Source organism: Andrena cerasifolii, chromosome 1 (genome assembly GCF_050908995.1).
Source record: "Andrena cerasifolii isolate SP2316 chromosome 1, iyAndCera1_principal, whole genome shotgun sequence".
Taxonomy (NCBI): domain Eukaryota; kingdom Metazoa; phylum Arthropoda; class Insecta; order Hymenoptera; family Andrenidae; genus Andrena; species Andrena cerasifolii.
The window spans coordinates 33,259,467-33,277,353 of record NC_135118.1 but is presented as its reverse complement, the minus strand read 5'-3'; the positions used below and the strand labels follow the sequence as shown (position 1 = coordinate 33,277,353).

The following is a 17,887-nucleotide window of genomic DNA, read 5'->3' as shown; positions in this document are numbered from 1 at the left end:
CAGTTTGAGAAGCATTATTGTTTCTCATAACTTTAGCACCCTCGTCACCGTACGCTACCGCGACTGATGCCAATGTTATTGATGTGAATGTGCTCCCTAGCCTTGAAGAACTTGGCCCCAGTTTATTAAATCCGTCTGTGCTAGGGTTTACATATTTATTCAGACGCCATCTTATTTCACTGTCTATTTGTCCATGCATCCATGATTCTCTATCATTGAATTTACAAAAACCTCTTTCATCCCTGCACCATTCGTTTCAAAATCTACGTTCCAGGCATTCTTACAACCTTCCATTTCAATTATCGCTATCTAATTCGTTTATCTCCCCATTCATGCAACCCACGTGTTCCATATTCACGTTTACACAAACCCCTCCTCACCCCTATGCTTTCTACGTAGAATCTTCCGAGAAGAAATGTTCACACTGTGCCAGCAGAATCTACAACTAACTGTGAGCCAAAAATGTTATATCAATATATGTATGACAATGTAGAAACCTGGTACAAGTGTCTTTCGATCATTATTCATTCAGTACAAAGCATAAACACAGTACCATCACCGCAGTACACCGTAATTAGTCGCATCTAATTTTCAGAATAAAAGCAGTATCATCCAATCCTTTCCAACAACTACAACATTTATCCCTTTGTTCACAAATCAGCCTATAAATAGGAAAGAAACGAGCGCATATAAGGTCTCCACTTACGAGCCACCCAATAGCAATACCTCGATACTAGATCACCTATCAAACCCCCAAACTAGTTCATCCTTATCCCCACAGAGCTCTGCCCACTTTTCAATCTCCTCCTTGAACGCGTGTATTTTAGACCTCTCTCTAACCCAGTACACCTGTAACGTCTCTGTTTTGATATCCTTCTCGCCTTTTCCTCATCCAGAAGTTTATATAAGTACTTGTTTCCCTCCCATAGATCCCCGTCGGGACGCACGCTCGGTTGGCGCGTAGCCAACGATATTCTTTTTTCCGCTCGGCCCGAAAAGGGAACCGTGTAACCCAGATACACGAGTGGCAGACGCAAAAGACGGGAAACAAGCGAAGCGGATGCGGAAAGATGTATACGCGCCTGTTTTAAAACCCCTGCCCCTCTCCCTTTGACCACAGCAACTCCTTCCTTTCCCCCTTTGTTCAGCGATCCACTGTGGACGAATGGGCGCGTGTATACACTTTCTCGACAGATCTATATACGCGCGGAGCTTCGAGCGTCCAATTAATTATCTTCGACGTTTAACTGGACACTCGAAGCGACAGCGGGCCCGCAGCGCGTGTCTGCTTTATGTAATCGTCGTCGACGGCGACGATGGCACCCTCGGTACCGAGCAAAGCGTTGACGTCAAACCGCCGATTAAAGTTCGGCCGGTAAACAACTGTTCAGACACGGGATACAACGTCAGGTGGTGATGGGCTTCAAGGCGCTTCGAATCATTTCCTGACGTCGGTTTCGAAGAGCAAAGAACGTTATTCGCAGCGAGGGCATGTTGGTCTCGATGGTGCTTTTATTGTATTTCCGGTTTGCGCACGGCAAGTTGGCAATGGGAAGTGTTCTTAACCCCTCGCGTTACGATGTTTGCAAAGTTTGCGAGCGTTGAAGTTAATTATTAGTTTGTGTTTCGTTCAAAACTGGATTAAACATTAATGACTGCTTAAGAATTTTATTCTCCAACTGCTACTTTCTTTGTTCAATTCAACCACGTGACGACGAGCGTCACTGGCTGTCACGAGGCAAGGGTATGCACGCACGAGCGTCGCTGGTTGTCACGAGGCAAGGTGTGCACGCACGAGCATGCGCACGTGAACCCTTCGGATTCTAATTCTAACCTTACTTTGTATCTATGGCGTTTAAAGTTGTTTAATTTTGAGTTAGACTCGAAGTGGAAAACTGGTACAGGTCGTTGCCACGAAGTAGTGTCATGACAGTGCAGAGGCATCGCTGTGGGATGATGGAGGGACTATTGAGAAGAATAAAAAGGCGCGAAGTGACACGAAGCGTTTCAAAGCCAATCACGACTTATTGCCACTTCCAGGTACTTCGTCAGCCAATGAGAACGAAGCTAACTGCTCGGGGCCATGAAACCTGCGTTACGAGGAGCATTGGATCTGACATCTTTATAACGATGACTGACGAGGCGAGGTGATGTCATATCGAAATAATGTATTTGCGAAGTGACGGGCATCTGATGGTTACGGGGTTCCAGAAGCTACCACGTCGAATAGATTCCACTGATTTATTTTGACCATGAGACAGAGGGGGTGAGAAAGTTTCTCTCGCTAGGACAACTGAAGGGAGGAGTTTCTTAGCAGTGAGTTAATTCTTTGTGTAATCAAAAAAATTTCAAGTTTCAAATGTGAAAATTTCAAGTTTCAAATGTGAAAATTTCAAATTTTAAATCATCTAATTTAAAATTTAAAATTTTCAGATTTTAGATTTCAAATTTTAGATTTCAAATTTCAGATTTCAAATTTCAAATTTCAGATTTCAGATTTCAAATTTCAGATTTCAGATTTCAGATTTCAAATTTCAGATTTCAAATTTCAGATTTCAAATTTCAGATTTCAGATTTCAAATTTCAGATTTCAAATTTCAGATTTCAAATTTCAGATTTCAAATTTCGGATTTCAAATTTCAGATTTCAAATTTCAGATTTCAAATTTCAGATTTCAAATTTCTGATTTCAAATTTCAGATTTCAAATTTCAGATTTCAGATTTCAGATTTCAGATTTCAGATATCAAATTTTAAATTTCAAATTTCAAATTTCAAATTTCAAATTTCAAATTTCAAATTTCAAATTTCAAATTTCAAATTTCAGATTTCAGATTTCAGATTTCAGATTTCAAATTTCAGATTTCAGATTTCAGATTTCAGATTTCAGATTTCAGATTTCAGATTTCAGATTTCAAATTTCAAATTTCAAATTTCAAATTTCAAATTTCAGATTTCAAATTTCAGATTTCAGATTTCAGATTTCAGATTTCAAATTTCAAATTTCAAATTTCAAATTTCAAATTTCAAATTTCAAATTTCAAATTTCAAATTTCAAATTTCAAATTTCAAATTTCAAATTTCAAATTTCAGATTTCAAATTTCAAATTTATAAAACACGAAATTTTGTGTAAACATGCTACTTCACACTTGAAACTTGACTTTTCACAACAACTATATACAATCCTTTCGTCTATTATACAACGCATTACCCTCTACTGCACACAAGCACACCACAGAAGTACAACTTTCGCTACCAAATATTTGTATTCAGCAACGATAGACTCGCAGCCCGACGCGAAATATAATTCATGTAAACGCGGTGGAGGTTCGTGCAGGCCAACAGCGAAACTCGAAACGCACGATCGACACACTTTTCCCCATTGGACGATTTACGAGCGCTGGGTGCCCGGAGCATCACACGCGACGGATTCTATCGATTCCGGAGAGTCGCCGCGGGGAAAAAATGGGAGTATTCCTTTGAAACGATCCTCGTTCGCGTTCCTATTCCCCGTGGATCGCTTTTTTCCATCCCACCCCGTGCTCGTCGTCGACGATCCATTAACCTAAAAATACCGGCAGTCACCGAGCCGAATAACTAATATCATTAAAGCTTACTTTGCGCACGTAACGCGTTACGTAATGTCCACAAATATTCACGAACCCACCGTCAATAAATCCATCAATTCCCTACAGGCACAGCAGACAACGAGAGATTCTCGATTCACCGCCTTCCACCTCTGAAAAGGAGAAAAATTTGTTCCCACTTATTCTACTTGCTGAAAGGAAGAAAATTTCCAAAGAAACCATGTGTCGCAAATGAACCGTTCTCCCGCAAAAGAGTGTTAAAGTTCCGACCAATTAGATCGCGCAGGGAAGCTCCTGGGGGCGGAGCTCTTCCCCCACTATCTCGCCTGCTAGGAGCGCGGAGGTGGGCGACGCGTAACGCCACTCCACTAGTCCATGACATGAGTTATTGGACAGAACGCTAGCAACTCTTTTCATGACAAAATGGCTCGTTTGCAATACATGGTTCCTCTTCAAATTTGTCATCCCCTGTCCTGCAGGACACGTAGAATTAAAGAAAATGTGCCTCGAATTACAAGATAAAAATAACATCATTCGATCAGTAAAACTCGAAATTCGCAATGCGTCAAATAATTTAATCCTCGCCAATCTTAATGCAAGCAATTCATTTACAAAAGCCGTGTACACACTTGTGGTACACCCTGTAGATCCTTCGCTTCGATCCACCGGAGCATTACGCAACTGCAGGTTCTTCCCGCGAAACGATTGCTCGAACAACGTGTTTTCTGATCATACTCGAAGGAAGAATGCATTTACAACAGCCGCATCATCGGTTCGTTGAAATTCCACGGGGCCTGATTCGATTACTCGGCGGACTATCGAAGTCTGCAACTTGCTTCGTTAAATGACCAAGCAAGTTTGCCCACGCTAAATCCTCGTGCCCACTAATTACGTGGAAATGGCACGCGCTACATTGGTGGCTAAGAAATTATGCAGACGATGATTTAAATATTAACGATAATATAATCGATCGGGGAAACCGAACGGTCACAGTAAACAGTATCGAACGGTGGGGGATGGTCGTCTGTTTGCGCGCGCTCTGTTTGTATCCCGATTCCCTCTATAAATAAGTCACACTGAATCCGTTCGTCCATACGATCTTCGATTCGTGACGTCCGCAACGTCACGGGATGATGTTCGCACGTCGGAATGCGAGAGAAGCCTGACGCCACTGTCAGCGATTAGCCTGCACAGTCACACGCCGTCGATATATTCAAATCGAATAGCTTCGCTTAAGTCATTCATAAATACCGCGTTTCAAGGTGGACGCGAAAGAATTTTTTAGCGAATTCTGATACACTGCTCTTTCAACGCGGTCGTAAAATCGTGCGACTTATTGCTAGGCATTCGGGAGGACTTGGGTAAAAAAGCTGACGGGTGCCATTCTTTGGATTCAAATGCGCGACGAGTTTCAAGGGTACTTGTAGTATTCGGGCCATTGGTTTAAGTAAAACTTTGCACCGTGAGATTTGGAATCGAATGACTTTGGGACTCACGTCCGTTGATATTCACTTTTTGAAAATGGCAATATTTTTTTATATCAGATCTCAGTTATTTAGACCAGGGGCGCATTTGTATTAAAGCATATTTGTTTGATATGCGAATAAAATATGAAACGTAATTTAGTAAAAAAGGGCCATTTTTTATTTTGGCCATTTTTTATTTTAGCCATTTTTTTATTTTTACCATTTTGCCGGTGTTCTTTAAACACAGAGGCTTGAGACTACTTTAAGAACAATTCCCCTTTTTCTCTTGTAGCAAATTAACAATAACTAAATATTGTTAATAACTAGCTTGTTACCCTAGGGGCGCCAAATCTCTAAATCCGCCCCTGATTTATACCCAACTGGAGAACCCTATTCAGAATGGCATTTAAATACCCATATAATTAAAATTAAAATCGTTTCAATATTCCCACCAGGTATTTTAAATCACATCACGTAAAAGCAACCGTAACGGACTAACGATAGAAAGTAAAAGTGCTCGAAGCGCAAAGGGTTAAATGTCCGCCAAAATGGTCCCACTCCCTCGTATCTCCCGCGTTCTACGGTCACGTACCGTTCCTAGAAGCCTGGTAGCCACGTCGTAGCGAATATTAGCAGTCTGCGATGTCAGCTTGCTAATTTGCAAGGTACACCAAAGGTCCGCTTTTTGCAATGCGAATGATGGTTGTTTATGCGGCGCGACGCTTGGTCATCGAACGGTATCGCGGAGGGGCAGACAGACGCGCAGGAAAGATTCAAATCTGTCTACGGTCGATCGATGCGATACGCCCTTTACGACCGATGTTTTTCTCTTTTACCTACGCTCTCAGCTTTTCTACCGTTCAGCGAGGATATAAAGGCGAATTTACACGATCCACTTTGGGTGAACTACTGATTCAGCAAAATTGAAAGCAAAGTCAACACTACAAATTACCATTTAAAGTGTTCAAACAAATTGAAGATTAAAAGAAATTCACTGTTTCTACTTTTGTTCAGGATTCTTCATCCAAATTAAACACATGTAAACACGCATGTTAAAGATTTAAATGTTTTATTCCAGTTGCGTGGATGTTAATGTGATATAAAATTAAAAATAAAGAGCACTCGCACTTATATGGCGGAATTAAACAAGGTCGTAAAATCTGAAAAAATGGCACTGTAAAGAGGGCGTTTATGTGGCTAAATTATTTTGGTACGCAGAAGAGGATTCGTTCAAGCATTCTCTGTAGTTCTTTTTTTAGGTTTATTTTAATCTTCTGACACTGCCATGTCCACAAATTATTTGGTCCATTTCATTGAGAAATTGAAATTTCAATCTCATTATTTCAATTCGCCCGAAGCGAGCCGTGTAATTTCGCCTTAAGCTGAATGCAACACTGTATTGGCTTCCCATTACTCGCACGCAAAAACCTGTCGTTCTAGAAAAAGTCACGGACACTACAGTAGCGATTCAGAACGCGATAAGTTCGAGTTCACGATGCCACCTGGCGAGGAAGTTTCGACCTCGATTAACGATACGAATAAACATCGTGGCCACGAACGGCGCCTTTAGTTTTCAGAAATTAGGTATACCAGAATTGTGACAGTACGGTTTAGTAATAAAACACAAAGACTGACAGTAGCCAGCGAACTATACATATTTCACGAATCCCTTCGACGTGGTAAACAATAAAATACAGGACCTCGTAAATTCCAAATGGAACAAAATACTCCATCAACTCCCCTTCAAGCTTCTACCAAAGCGAAACAAATTTTTATAACCACTGCACGCATCGATCCGGCAAGCAGTACTTGCACCGTTGCCAACCATCCTCGCAATTGAATAAATCTTCGATTTGAAATTTTCGTGCCAAATGCAACCGTAGTCCCTCTGATCCCCGTTTTATATATAATTTTTTTCCACCGCGCTCTAAAAGTCCCGTGCCCCGTTAATCGAAAGTTAAATTACGGGGCGAAAACAACTTTCGCAGCAGAGCTAAATAGTTCGCCAATCGGTCCAGCTCCACCGCTGCTAACTACCTAGAAATAAATTTGGTCAGCCAGCCAACTTCAGAGCGCCACCGTGCTCTCTTATTTTACACCGTTCCTCCGCTCCTTAATACGGCCGACCATTTATTTGCGAAGCGCCTTTTGGCTCCTTTTCAATTACCGATCGCTGGGATCGCGCGCCCCATCGATTGCTCACCGTTGGCGCTACGAGGTCTGGACATCCCCGCGGATTACTAACCTCAAAATCGAGCCGGGCTTTCCATTGTCAGACGCTTGTTCGAACAAATTTCATATCTCGACTACTAGGCTCCCCTCCGTTGCTAAATTCATTGGGAATTCTTTTGATCATCCTTTACGTCATTAGATTAAAAAACAAATTACGGGAGTTGTTAGTATTTAGAAAGGGACAAGTAAGTTAGAACAAGATGGCGTCGGTATCCCCGATCACATGGGTGTTTTTGTTTAAGTTTATGATTTAGAATGGAGGAAACTCGAGCAGGCTTATATATCTTCGTAAAATTAAATTCTGAATTTAAATTTACTAATTCTTCGTAAAGGGAGATTCTAAACGGAACACGTTTCAGTTAACACGAGGATATGTCACAATTACGGCTCAACTGGGCTTCCTATACACGTATCGTGTTTCACAATATTAGTGTCGCGGTATGCGTAGCATGTAGACGAGCATTTACACTTCGAAAATACGCACGCCGATGTTTTTTAACGGCCTACTAGCGGGGACACGGACGCCACGAGGAAACGCCAGTTGCGGCAATATTTTAGTTAAGCTTCGGTTTGACATGGTTTGAGTTGCGAACGTCCATGTTTACTTTTTTATACACAAGAAAAACGTAGTAAAAATAATTAATTTGAATACTCTCGTATGAAAATCGATTTTCAAAGAATCCCTCCTTCCACTTATCGCACCAAAAGATATAAACACCCCCATGTGTAACGCTGACAAGTAGACATCACTAAATTAACGCCTCATTTTTTTATAAAACACCCGACACATGCCCTAGTTTCTAAGAAAAGCAGGAAGAAATTCCCCAGTACCTAATTATCAACACTCGACACTTTTAGGTACTGTGAATGCGGTGAACGCTCATAGGCGTTCAGCGACAATGCTTCTGAAATACGACTAAAGGTGTCCCGCACGCGGCGAAGCGTTCGAATTATCAACACCCAAATGTTTAAACGTTTCGTACACCGAAATTGCAGCCGCATAGCTGGTAGAAATACAGTCTCATCGAGGCGTGACACATCAATTTGACATCTGCTTGTGAGTCAATCCAAAGGAAAGGCGCCAAATTCAAGATCACAAGATGAGACGTACCGCTACCTACTATTAACAACTCGGGATAGATTACAACATATTCGATCAGATTAGACAGATGTGAAACTCAAATACCGCCAAGAGACTAATTGTACCTAGCACCAATCCCGCAAACATCGAAGAGAAAGCATGATTTACGATACAGCCCGTAAACTGTGCAAATTAAAAAGATCGATATTGAATACCGAGGATCGAGCTCCCTCGAGCGACTAGACACGAACGGCAGAGAGAAGTGGGCGCAGACAAAACGTTCGACTAACCGTGGATAACGTGCTAAGGTCCCATGCGCTCTTGGCCTGCTTTTGGTAGCCCTTCTTGTTCCTTTTGCCGGGTCTGCGCAGGCTGGAGAACCATCCTGCGGCTATGGCGACCGCGCTAACTTCCCGGCGGCTGTCCGTGTGAACGTTTCCGCCGCGGACCTCGTCGAGCGCGTCCACCGACCTGCCGGTGAAAATCATTCTCCTGGCGGCGTCCCCGTCGCCGAACTGCGGGTGAACCCGGCGGGGAATTCGTTGCACTCGGCACGCCCCTTCGCTTCGTCCACCGCGGCTAGGTACGTGTTTACTTTCAGGAGCAACTCGGCCACGCTATCTGACACCGCGCGCTGCACGCGTCGCAGGAGCTATCCGCTAGTCCCGAGGGTGACATTGACGCCCGATTCCTTCGCGACCGCCGCCGAGGCGAAATGACAGGCTCGCGACGCGGCGGAGTCAGTAACCGCAATGCTCGGAGACCAAAGATCCCATCGGTTCAACGACCCTTGGCGATTTCTTCCGATCGATCGATAATTCAACGAAGCACCACGTGAATGGGCGTAAAAACACACGGAGCGAAGGTGAATCCGTGGGATCGTCCACAAAGGGCTTAGATCGTATGCTCGAGGCAAGCAACGTCTGCGGGAGCAATTGTTATTGTATTTGAATGGAATCCCTTGAGTAACTTCCTCACTCGACACTAATCAACTCTCACTGTGCGACAGTCATACGGGAACGAGTGACTTGTAAGTCTGAAACTTTTCTGTTTAGTAATACACGATCGTTTCGTTCCGATATGTTGCGGTGGAACGGGAGCGCACCGAAACAGAGACCGTGTCACTTCGCCGAATCAGCCGTGGAGGAACGAGAAACGAACCGCTCCGCGCAGCGGCCGACGTGCGACTGACGAGCGTACGAGTACAACGGTCGCACCGGGGACGCGCTGGCGCCTCACGGTGGACGTGTCGCGAACTCAGACACGCGTATGCGAATAAGGCTGCTCCTTGCTACTGGGACGCCCCGCTGGTGTCTTCTAAAGAAAAGCTCGCGCAGGGAACATCCTTGTTCCCTGATCAAGAAGGTTCAAGCTCCCTCTAAAAAAGGAGAAGGGAAATTGCGGAGCTTAATTTCCACCGCAGCGGTACAGTAGCGTCTCGAAGGGACGGAGTTTCTGAGCTGAAATAAGGTGATCGCTATTCTCTCCACTTCGTCCGTTGTTGGCGCACTGAATGAGATAGACTCCGAGCGAGCGAGAGGCACTGAGTAGCATTTTTACGCTCTCGTTCTACCAGAGTGTTTTCGAGGATATTAGAAATTCAGCAGATCTAGATTAGAACCGTAAATATTCAAATAATTCGTTATTTTTTATTTGAATAATTTGTTCGAATCGCGATTGTAAAATAATTAGAACAATAATACTGATAACCGATGGTTGTTTTCGTTTAAAAAATTTATGAATTTAAACCACTATACTGCTGACCCCATAAACCGTGCCATGGAGGAGGTCAATCAGTGCCTCGAGGATATAGATTTGTTCTCTATATCTCAAAATTCATTTCGGAACCAATTGTTTGGCCAACTCTTACAAGGAGAGTATTTTCGGTGTCCGCCTCCGATCGTTTTGATTTTTGGATATGTTATAGAGGACCGAAAAATAAGAAATACGTGTTTTTTATTTTCCCCCGTTTTCATATTTGGGGGGTGAAAACTGCGCTCAAAGTTAGGGTTGAAAAATCATTTTTGTGGAGTTTCGAAAATCTGGCGAGTCAGTCATATTTCGCATTCAAAGACACAAAATTCGTCCATTGACACTATTCCCCTATCTCTAATAGTTCTCGAGATATTCCATAAAAATGATTTTTCAACCCTAACTTTGAACGCAGCTTTCACCCCCCAAATATGAAAACGGGGAAAAATAAAAAAACACGTATTTCTTATTTTTCGGTCCTCTATAACATATCGAAAAATCAAAATGATCGGAGGCGGACACCTAAAATACTCTCCTTGTTAGTATAATCTTTCAACCTCGCTGTAGCGTTTTATTGTTTTGTAGTACGCGGACGGTTTAATCTTACTTGTATTTACCTGTATATTATGTACTCTAAAGGGTTTTTCCCGTATATAATAATAATAATAATAATAATAATAATAATAACATCATTAAACACATCAACCTAGCCGAGAAAATTAAAGACATGTGGCATCAAGACAAAGTAGAAATAGTACCAATAATACTGTCAAGTACAGGAGTCATACCACACAATATTCACCAATACACCCGCGCATTACAACTCCCTGCAAACATATACAAACAGCTACAAAAATCAATAATTATCGATACATGTACAATCGCCCGGAAATTCTTAAATGCACCATAACTCAACAGATATAAAGAAAGCACGCTGGACCAAGGTTCGCGTGCTGTCTATGATCAACCAGACACAAGTCTGAGAAAAAAGAGGAATAATAATAATAATAATAATAATAATAATAATAATAATAATAATAATAATAATAAATTTACCAAAAGTTCCAAATTTATCTTTTGAAAAGCAAATAATTATACAGGCCAATATGAAAAGAATTGCACGATAAAGTGTGGCTAAAATATTTCACGTTCAGATTCCTATTCGGTACAATCCGAAATTCTATCCCCCGAATATTCGAACGTTCGTTACAGCCCTACTGTAGGTGTAGCTCCCGAGACCAACTCCGAGCTAAAATCCACGAGCCAGCGTGTACCCTGCGTGGGTAGATATTATTCCCCAAATGTAAGAAAGGCGTGGGACGCACCCTCGCAGCTCCTCCGCCACGTGGGGAGCTTAATAAACAACGCTCTTGTGAATCGAACGACGCGTTACGCGACACTCGCAGATTACAACTGACCTTTGATGCGGTGAAAGAACGATAGCTGGGCCCCTAAGGCTTTATCTCGTAATTGCATTTAAAATTCACAAACATATTTCCCAGTGTCCACTCACCCCCCACCCTGCCACAATTATATCGCCCGCAGTCCAATAAGTTCGCCGCTGCGTTCCAAGTTCTTTGTCCCTTCCGCCGGGTCATTCACAGCTACTAATTAATTACCTCCAATTGCACCCCGGCGAGCCGCTGTTTTTCTTTCCAAATGCGCTCGTCACGAGCCTCTTCGAAATGGCCCCGATTTCCCGTTCGCGCGGCGGCGGCGCGCGTCACATACTCGATAAACGCAGATCGATCCGCAGCGGCGGCGGGCAATTACTCTAAATAGAATGGCTCTTTAATCAGGGGACCGTGCTGGAAGAATAATGCAGAAGCTGGACGAACGAACGATTTCTCGAAGAGATAGAGCGGCCAGCCACGTTCAGCCGCGGCCTGTCGACGCCCTCGGCGACACTCGAGAGCGCCGGCAATTGATAAGCAGTCGGCGAAATTTCAGCGCCCCCCCCTACCCTACCCTACCCCCCTCGTTCTCGGAAGCATTCTCCCCACGATCCTCGCAAGTATGCGCCGCGATGCGCCCACTTGCTGCTAGCAGTGTGCTCCAATCGAATCTGAAAGCCTCCGTGCTGACTTCTAATTTTAGTCGATCGCAATATTTTCGTGAGAAAAACACGCTGTCTGGGTGGAAACAGGCATTCGTCCCGGACGATATACCCGCGCTCTTGCCGAGGGAAAAATAAATCGTGCTAAATGTTCAACTGGCGATGAACAGTGGTTATACGGGGCATTAGGTCGAACCCAAATTTTTTGGGAAATCGAGATAGCAATGATGTAGTCTGATAGGCTGTGCTAATCATATCAAATAGGAATTTCTTTTTTAATTTTGGTTCGTCCGTTTTTGCTTTCACATATTAATATGAGGAGGTATTTTTAAGGTATGTAGATGTCTGTGGACGTAGCTGGCAGTGGGGAGATTTTCAATACGCATGCGCGGAGGGAAGATGGAAGGGGATGGTTCTGTGGGGATAGTGATGACTACATTGGGGGTTTGACGAGCGATATAGTTTCCTAGCTTCTTCTTTTAGCCCCTATGAACTTCAATATTGCTTTGTGGGATCAGGAAGACCCTTAAGGCGTTACCGCAGTCAGTAAGGTCGGAAAACGAACGATTCTTTGGGAATTTATTTCTGAAAGTACGTGCATAGTTTTAGGCAAAGGTTTCTTTATTCAGATGAGGGACACTTTAACAGATTATTATATTATGTTTTGGTGTAAAAATATTTATTTATTGAAAAATTACAACTGATTTCCCGGCAGCTGTTTTTAGAAATTCGTTTCGCGGTGACCAACATTATTCGGAACTGGGCTATCTAAAATCTAAAACGAAGAAGATTTAGGTAGTACAGTAATTTATTTAGCCTTTAATCGTTCCGTTTTATAGAATATTAATCTGGGGAAAATGGTGGATGTTAAAGTGGAATGATCGAGTTTCGTTGAAAAAAACACTCGTTTTTAATCTATAAAATAAAAACTATGCATTGGAGTAACAAATGCTTCGATTAAAGACTAAATTTGAATGTCTAGAAGAAACCTGCAAAGTTTCAGAAAGTTTGGTGCAACGGTTCTTAAGAAATCGTGGTCACTGGGATCCAAAAACCATTTCAGGAAATCAGTTGTAATTTTGCAATAAATAAATACTTTTACACCAAAACATAATATAATAACCTGTTAAAGTGTTCCTCATCTGAATACAAAAAACCTTGCATAAAAGATGCATGTACTTTCTGAAATAAATTCCCAAAGAATCGTTCTTTTTCTGACCTTACTGACTGCGGTAACCCCTTAAGAGGGAGCTTAGAATACAGAGACTTCGGAGGCGGTGCTGACGCAGTTGGTTAGGCGGCTGACCAGTACGTGGAGGATCGCGGGTTCGAGTCCCGTCATCACCCGAGGGCCCGTTTTCTTCGCGGCTCCCGGAACGTATAAGAATTAAAAAACCTATTCCACGCAGAAAATGGTAATAATATATCTATATCCAGGACCACCCGAAGCTCCAGTGGTGACTTCACCCATTGTCGAACTATGCAACATCGTGACCAGGAATGGAAAATAAGTATAAGCTTGAAATCTGAAAAAATAGGACCCACAAGAAGATTTTAGATTAATGGTGGCATTCGACCCTTGGAAAGAAAAGAGACGAACGAAAGGGACACGCCTGTTAAACTCCTTGCCATACCATTTAAATTCCGACGGCCGGCGCAAAATCAACACTAGTGGTGAGTCACGCGTCGAGCCGCTTCACGGTTCGGCTCAGCGTCCGAAGTTGTCAATCGCACACATCTTAGCCCCGTTACGCAGTTGCAGTAAAGTTGACGGCAACTTGGCTAACGGGGCTCATGATGTGTAAATACATGTGTATGTGGCCAGGAATAAGGGCGGTCATCGTTAAATTACGTAAGGCTTTTTTGGGGAGGAAGAGGGTCGCGAATTTCTTACGTTTTCTTACACGGGAGGGGGGAGTCAGGTAGCGTCTTACGTAATATTTTTTAAACTAAATTTCAATAAATACAAATTCATTAATGCTCCAGAAAAGGAGTTTTAGTTTAAATTTCCCGAAACCGAATTAAACGAATTATATAAAGCTTTAATAGAAATTTAATAGCTGAAAATGTTAAATGTAAAAAATATTACGTAAGGAGGGGGTTGGAATATCGAATCTTACGAATTCTTATACTGGGGCAGGGAGGGGGTAAGAATTCGACAAAATTACCCTTGCGTAATTTAAGGACGCCCCCTAACTGAGATGAAAAGACATCAGCGAAAACTTGAGTTGTAATATCTACTAACCACGAGCCTGACACCCTTGTAGTCCAGTGAAATTAGGATCTGTCTTCGGAATAAATCCCACCGAGCGAAATTTTTGTATGAGCCTTTATTTGGTCGTTTTAAACAACATGTCAAAAGTCCCCATCGATCCGACCGCCGCTAAAAATTTTACAGAGGGTTGAAAAAGAAACAGTTTTTCGCGAATATCTCCTTATCTAGCAGTTTTGCGACAAAAATAGTTATTATGCAATTTATAGCCTAGGAAATTCTCTACAAAAAAGGTCCTATTAGTTTTTTTCGTAGGAGTAACCATTGTCATGTATGTCGGGTTACCAACTTTCAACCCCCATACATTTGACAAGGGAAGATCCCGAACCCTGAAATTCACAAAATTATGAAACTCTGTAAATATGTAGGGGAAGTCCTCCTGAGTATAACGCAATTTCGTTTGCAGCCCAAATTCACTCCAAGAGGGCGCAATTGACCCCTGATTTTTTTTTTATTTTGTATTATTACTCGCGAACTGTAGGAGATGGAAAAAAAGTTACTTCTTTTAATTAGGACTATCAATTGGTAATTTATAGTTCTTACAATTCTTACTTTTCGCGAGTTATAACACAAAATAAAAAAAAACTGATTTTCAGGGGTCAATTTCACCCCCTTAGAGTGAATTTGGGCAGCAAAAAAATTGCCTAATACACATCTATATTAACCTCTGCATATCCCCAATGTTTTATAATTTTTTGAATTTGCGAGGTGAGGATCTTCGCTTGTGAGAAATAATACACATTTCCACACCACCTCGGAGTAAGAGTACCGACGTGCCGACGTTCTCATTACTCCTACGAAAAAAACTCATAGGACCTTTTTTGTAAAGAATTTCCTAAGCTATAAATTGTATAATAACTATTTTTATCGCAAAACTACTAGATAAGGAGATATTCGCCAAAAACTGCTGATTTTTTTCAACCCTCTGTAAAATTTTTAGCGGCGGTCGGATCGATGGGGACTTTTGACGTATTGTTTAAAACGACCAAATAAAGGCACATACCGAAATTTAGCATATTGGGAATTATTCCGTAGATTTGTCAGATTTTCGTCTAATTTCACTGGACTATTGTTGTTTACGTTTCGCCCGACCGACGAACCACGGGTCTCACCCGTGCTTTCCATCTTTGGCCCAATCGACGTGCCACGGGTGTCGCGCGATATTGTATGCCAAGGGGTTAATGTAATGGATTGCTAATCGGGAGTGCCTGACATTTCCCCGCGCATTAATTAAATATACGACCCGGAATGTAACGGGGTTCGGGATGAAATAACTCGTATTGCTTTCCTTTCGGGTTCTGAAGCATCGGGGGGAAAATTGCACGGTGCAATTTATGATTTTCCGTGCGCGCGTTGGTACTTCGTAAAAGAGTCACGAGCAGGATCGAGGCTTGACCCCGCTAGAGAGCTAACGCAAACATAAAGCAATATACAGGGTGATCCTCGCAACTGGGGCGAGTCGTATTTCCGTGCTACGGCTACTCTTGTCCAACTTTATACGTGGTATCGTAAACGGGGCGTAAAAAGAAGTAACGGCCAGAGCCTTTCACAGACGAATCTACGTATCAGGATCGATGGGGATCCATTCCTCCATTCCTCCACTTCTGCACCAAATACTCTGTTCGGTTTCTACACGCTGTACTCGATAACAGGATAAAAGATTCAGAAGGAATCGTGCATTAGAAGCAAACTGTTCCGTCCATAAAAGATGGATCAAGTTTCCATCAATCAAATCGCGCAGAGTAGCTTGAGGAGGCGAGGCGTTTCCCCCACTCCGCCACGAGTTACGGACACGCCCACTTTGTAACTGTCACTCCCATTGTGACCACTATTTTTCTTGCACCCTTTCATTTCCTTAACCCTTATACAGAATTTGCGAATTTCCACGGATACGTAACTTTGCACAAGTAACATATATTTACAAAAATAAAACTCAGTTCATTTAACTGTTACGATTTAATGTTTTACGAACTTACTAAATTTCCACAGCAAAGGAACTTTAAATATGTAATAAGCGTCAGTGATAAATAATAATTATCTTTATTGTATAAATTTAACAAGTTCTTAAAATATTAAACCATAATAATTAAACTAAGGAGTCTGATACCACCAGCGGCCGTAGCCGTGATGGAAAACACCGGTTCTCGTTAGATCACCGAAGTTAAGCATCACGGGGCGGTGTACTGGGGAAAGATGGGTGACCACCTTTCTCCCGGTGCGCTGCTGCTGCTGGGACCCGAAGGAGAGGGGAGAGAACAAAAAAATTGGGACTATAGTTCGTTGGGCAATATAAGCAAAAATAAGCTTGAAACGGCATCCTGCTTAAAACACAGGAAAACAATAAAAAAAAGAGTCTGATACCAAATAATACATTAGTAAAGGCGAAATGAGGATTTGTGACTTCATTTCGGGTCAAAATGATCCAATTTCAGGGTACAGGGGTTAAATCAACTACCCCTTCTCCAAACGAATACATTTATCCCCTCAAAAAAAAGGTAACGCAAGATTGAAAATGCTACTTCTGAAAAAAGCATTTCTATTAACCCGAATATAAGCACACGAACCTCCCTAAATCCGATCATTCACGTTCAGGACACCTTGTACATACACAAATCGCTGTACACACGACCCGAAACCGTGCTGACCCGTGTAGAGGTCAGGTGACCGCGGGCAATGTGCGTTAAGCAGCACTGCAGCCGATCAGGATGGCGTTCGTAAAAACTAGCGCAGGAAATTGGACGCTCCGGATCGCGTAGAATCGACGTGGACGCGGCTGCCAGCGGAATTACAATTGTACATACAAACGTCGGGGACGCCCTGCATTTTATCGTCTCCCAGAGCTGATTCCGTTCGTAAATAACGACTCCGCGCTGCTCTAATTCGGTCTCTGCTTTTGAACGGCCGATAAATATCGGCGAAACGGGAAGGGGGCGGGGAGAGAGAGAGAGGGGGGGGGATATAGTTGCTGGATTGCGCTGACTGCGAAATCCGCTCGCCGCGGAAAAGTATCGAATTCCTCCCATGTGAATCACAATGAGAAGATCGTGAGTAGAAAGCGCTCGCCTTTGTCTGCCGCTCCTTTTATCATCGGAAGTCGACGAATCTCCCCAACCGCTGCCATCGATAATCGAACGAGGAGAGCTGTAGTGGGGCAAGAAGGGGGGGGGGGGGAAGGGGGAATCGTGTATTCCAAGCGCCGGAGAGGCGAGCACGCGCGTCGATTCGCATTTCCGACGACACTCCCGAAATTATTCGTCGCGAACTCGCCTCGGGGGGTTGAGGCTGTGCACCTGCCACGGCTGCACCGGTCCACCGGCCGATCCAACGCGCATGCGCGTGGGAACTCGTCCCGCGCGACGGTTGGTTGCGCGCGCACCCCGCGCTCCAAGTTGCGCCGGGTCGTTTTGCCCTTTTCACGGCGGACGCGCCACGGTAGATCCTA

At 43.1% G+C, this 17,887-nt stretch overlaps 1 protein-coding gene across 6 annotated transcripts in view; it reads right to left on the bottom strand.

The window, feature by feature from the left end:
* Step (cytohesin steppke) overlaps positions 1-17,887 on the bottom strand; it is a 99,914-nt gene that overhangs the window by 65,769 nt on the left and 16,258 nt on the right. Inside the window, exon 1 of one of the 6 annotated variants that reach the window (XM_076827973.1) lies at positions 8,656-9,561. The exons of 4 other annotated variants lie outside the window; for them this stretch is intronic. In XM_076827973.1, the coding sequence (XP_076684088.1) occupies positions 8,656-8,853 (198 nt within the window). In that variant the 5' untranslated portion in view covers positions 8,854-9,561. Of the gene's footprint in view, positions 1-8,655; positions 9,562-17,887 lie in introns of those variants that run through there. One more of the 6 variants, XM_076827995.1, reaches the window with a different exon arrangement.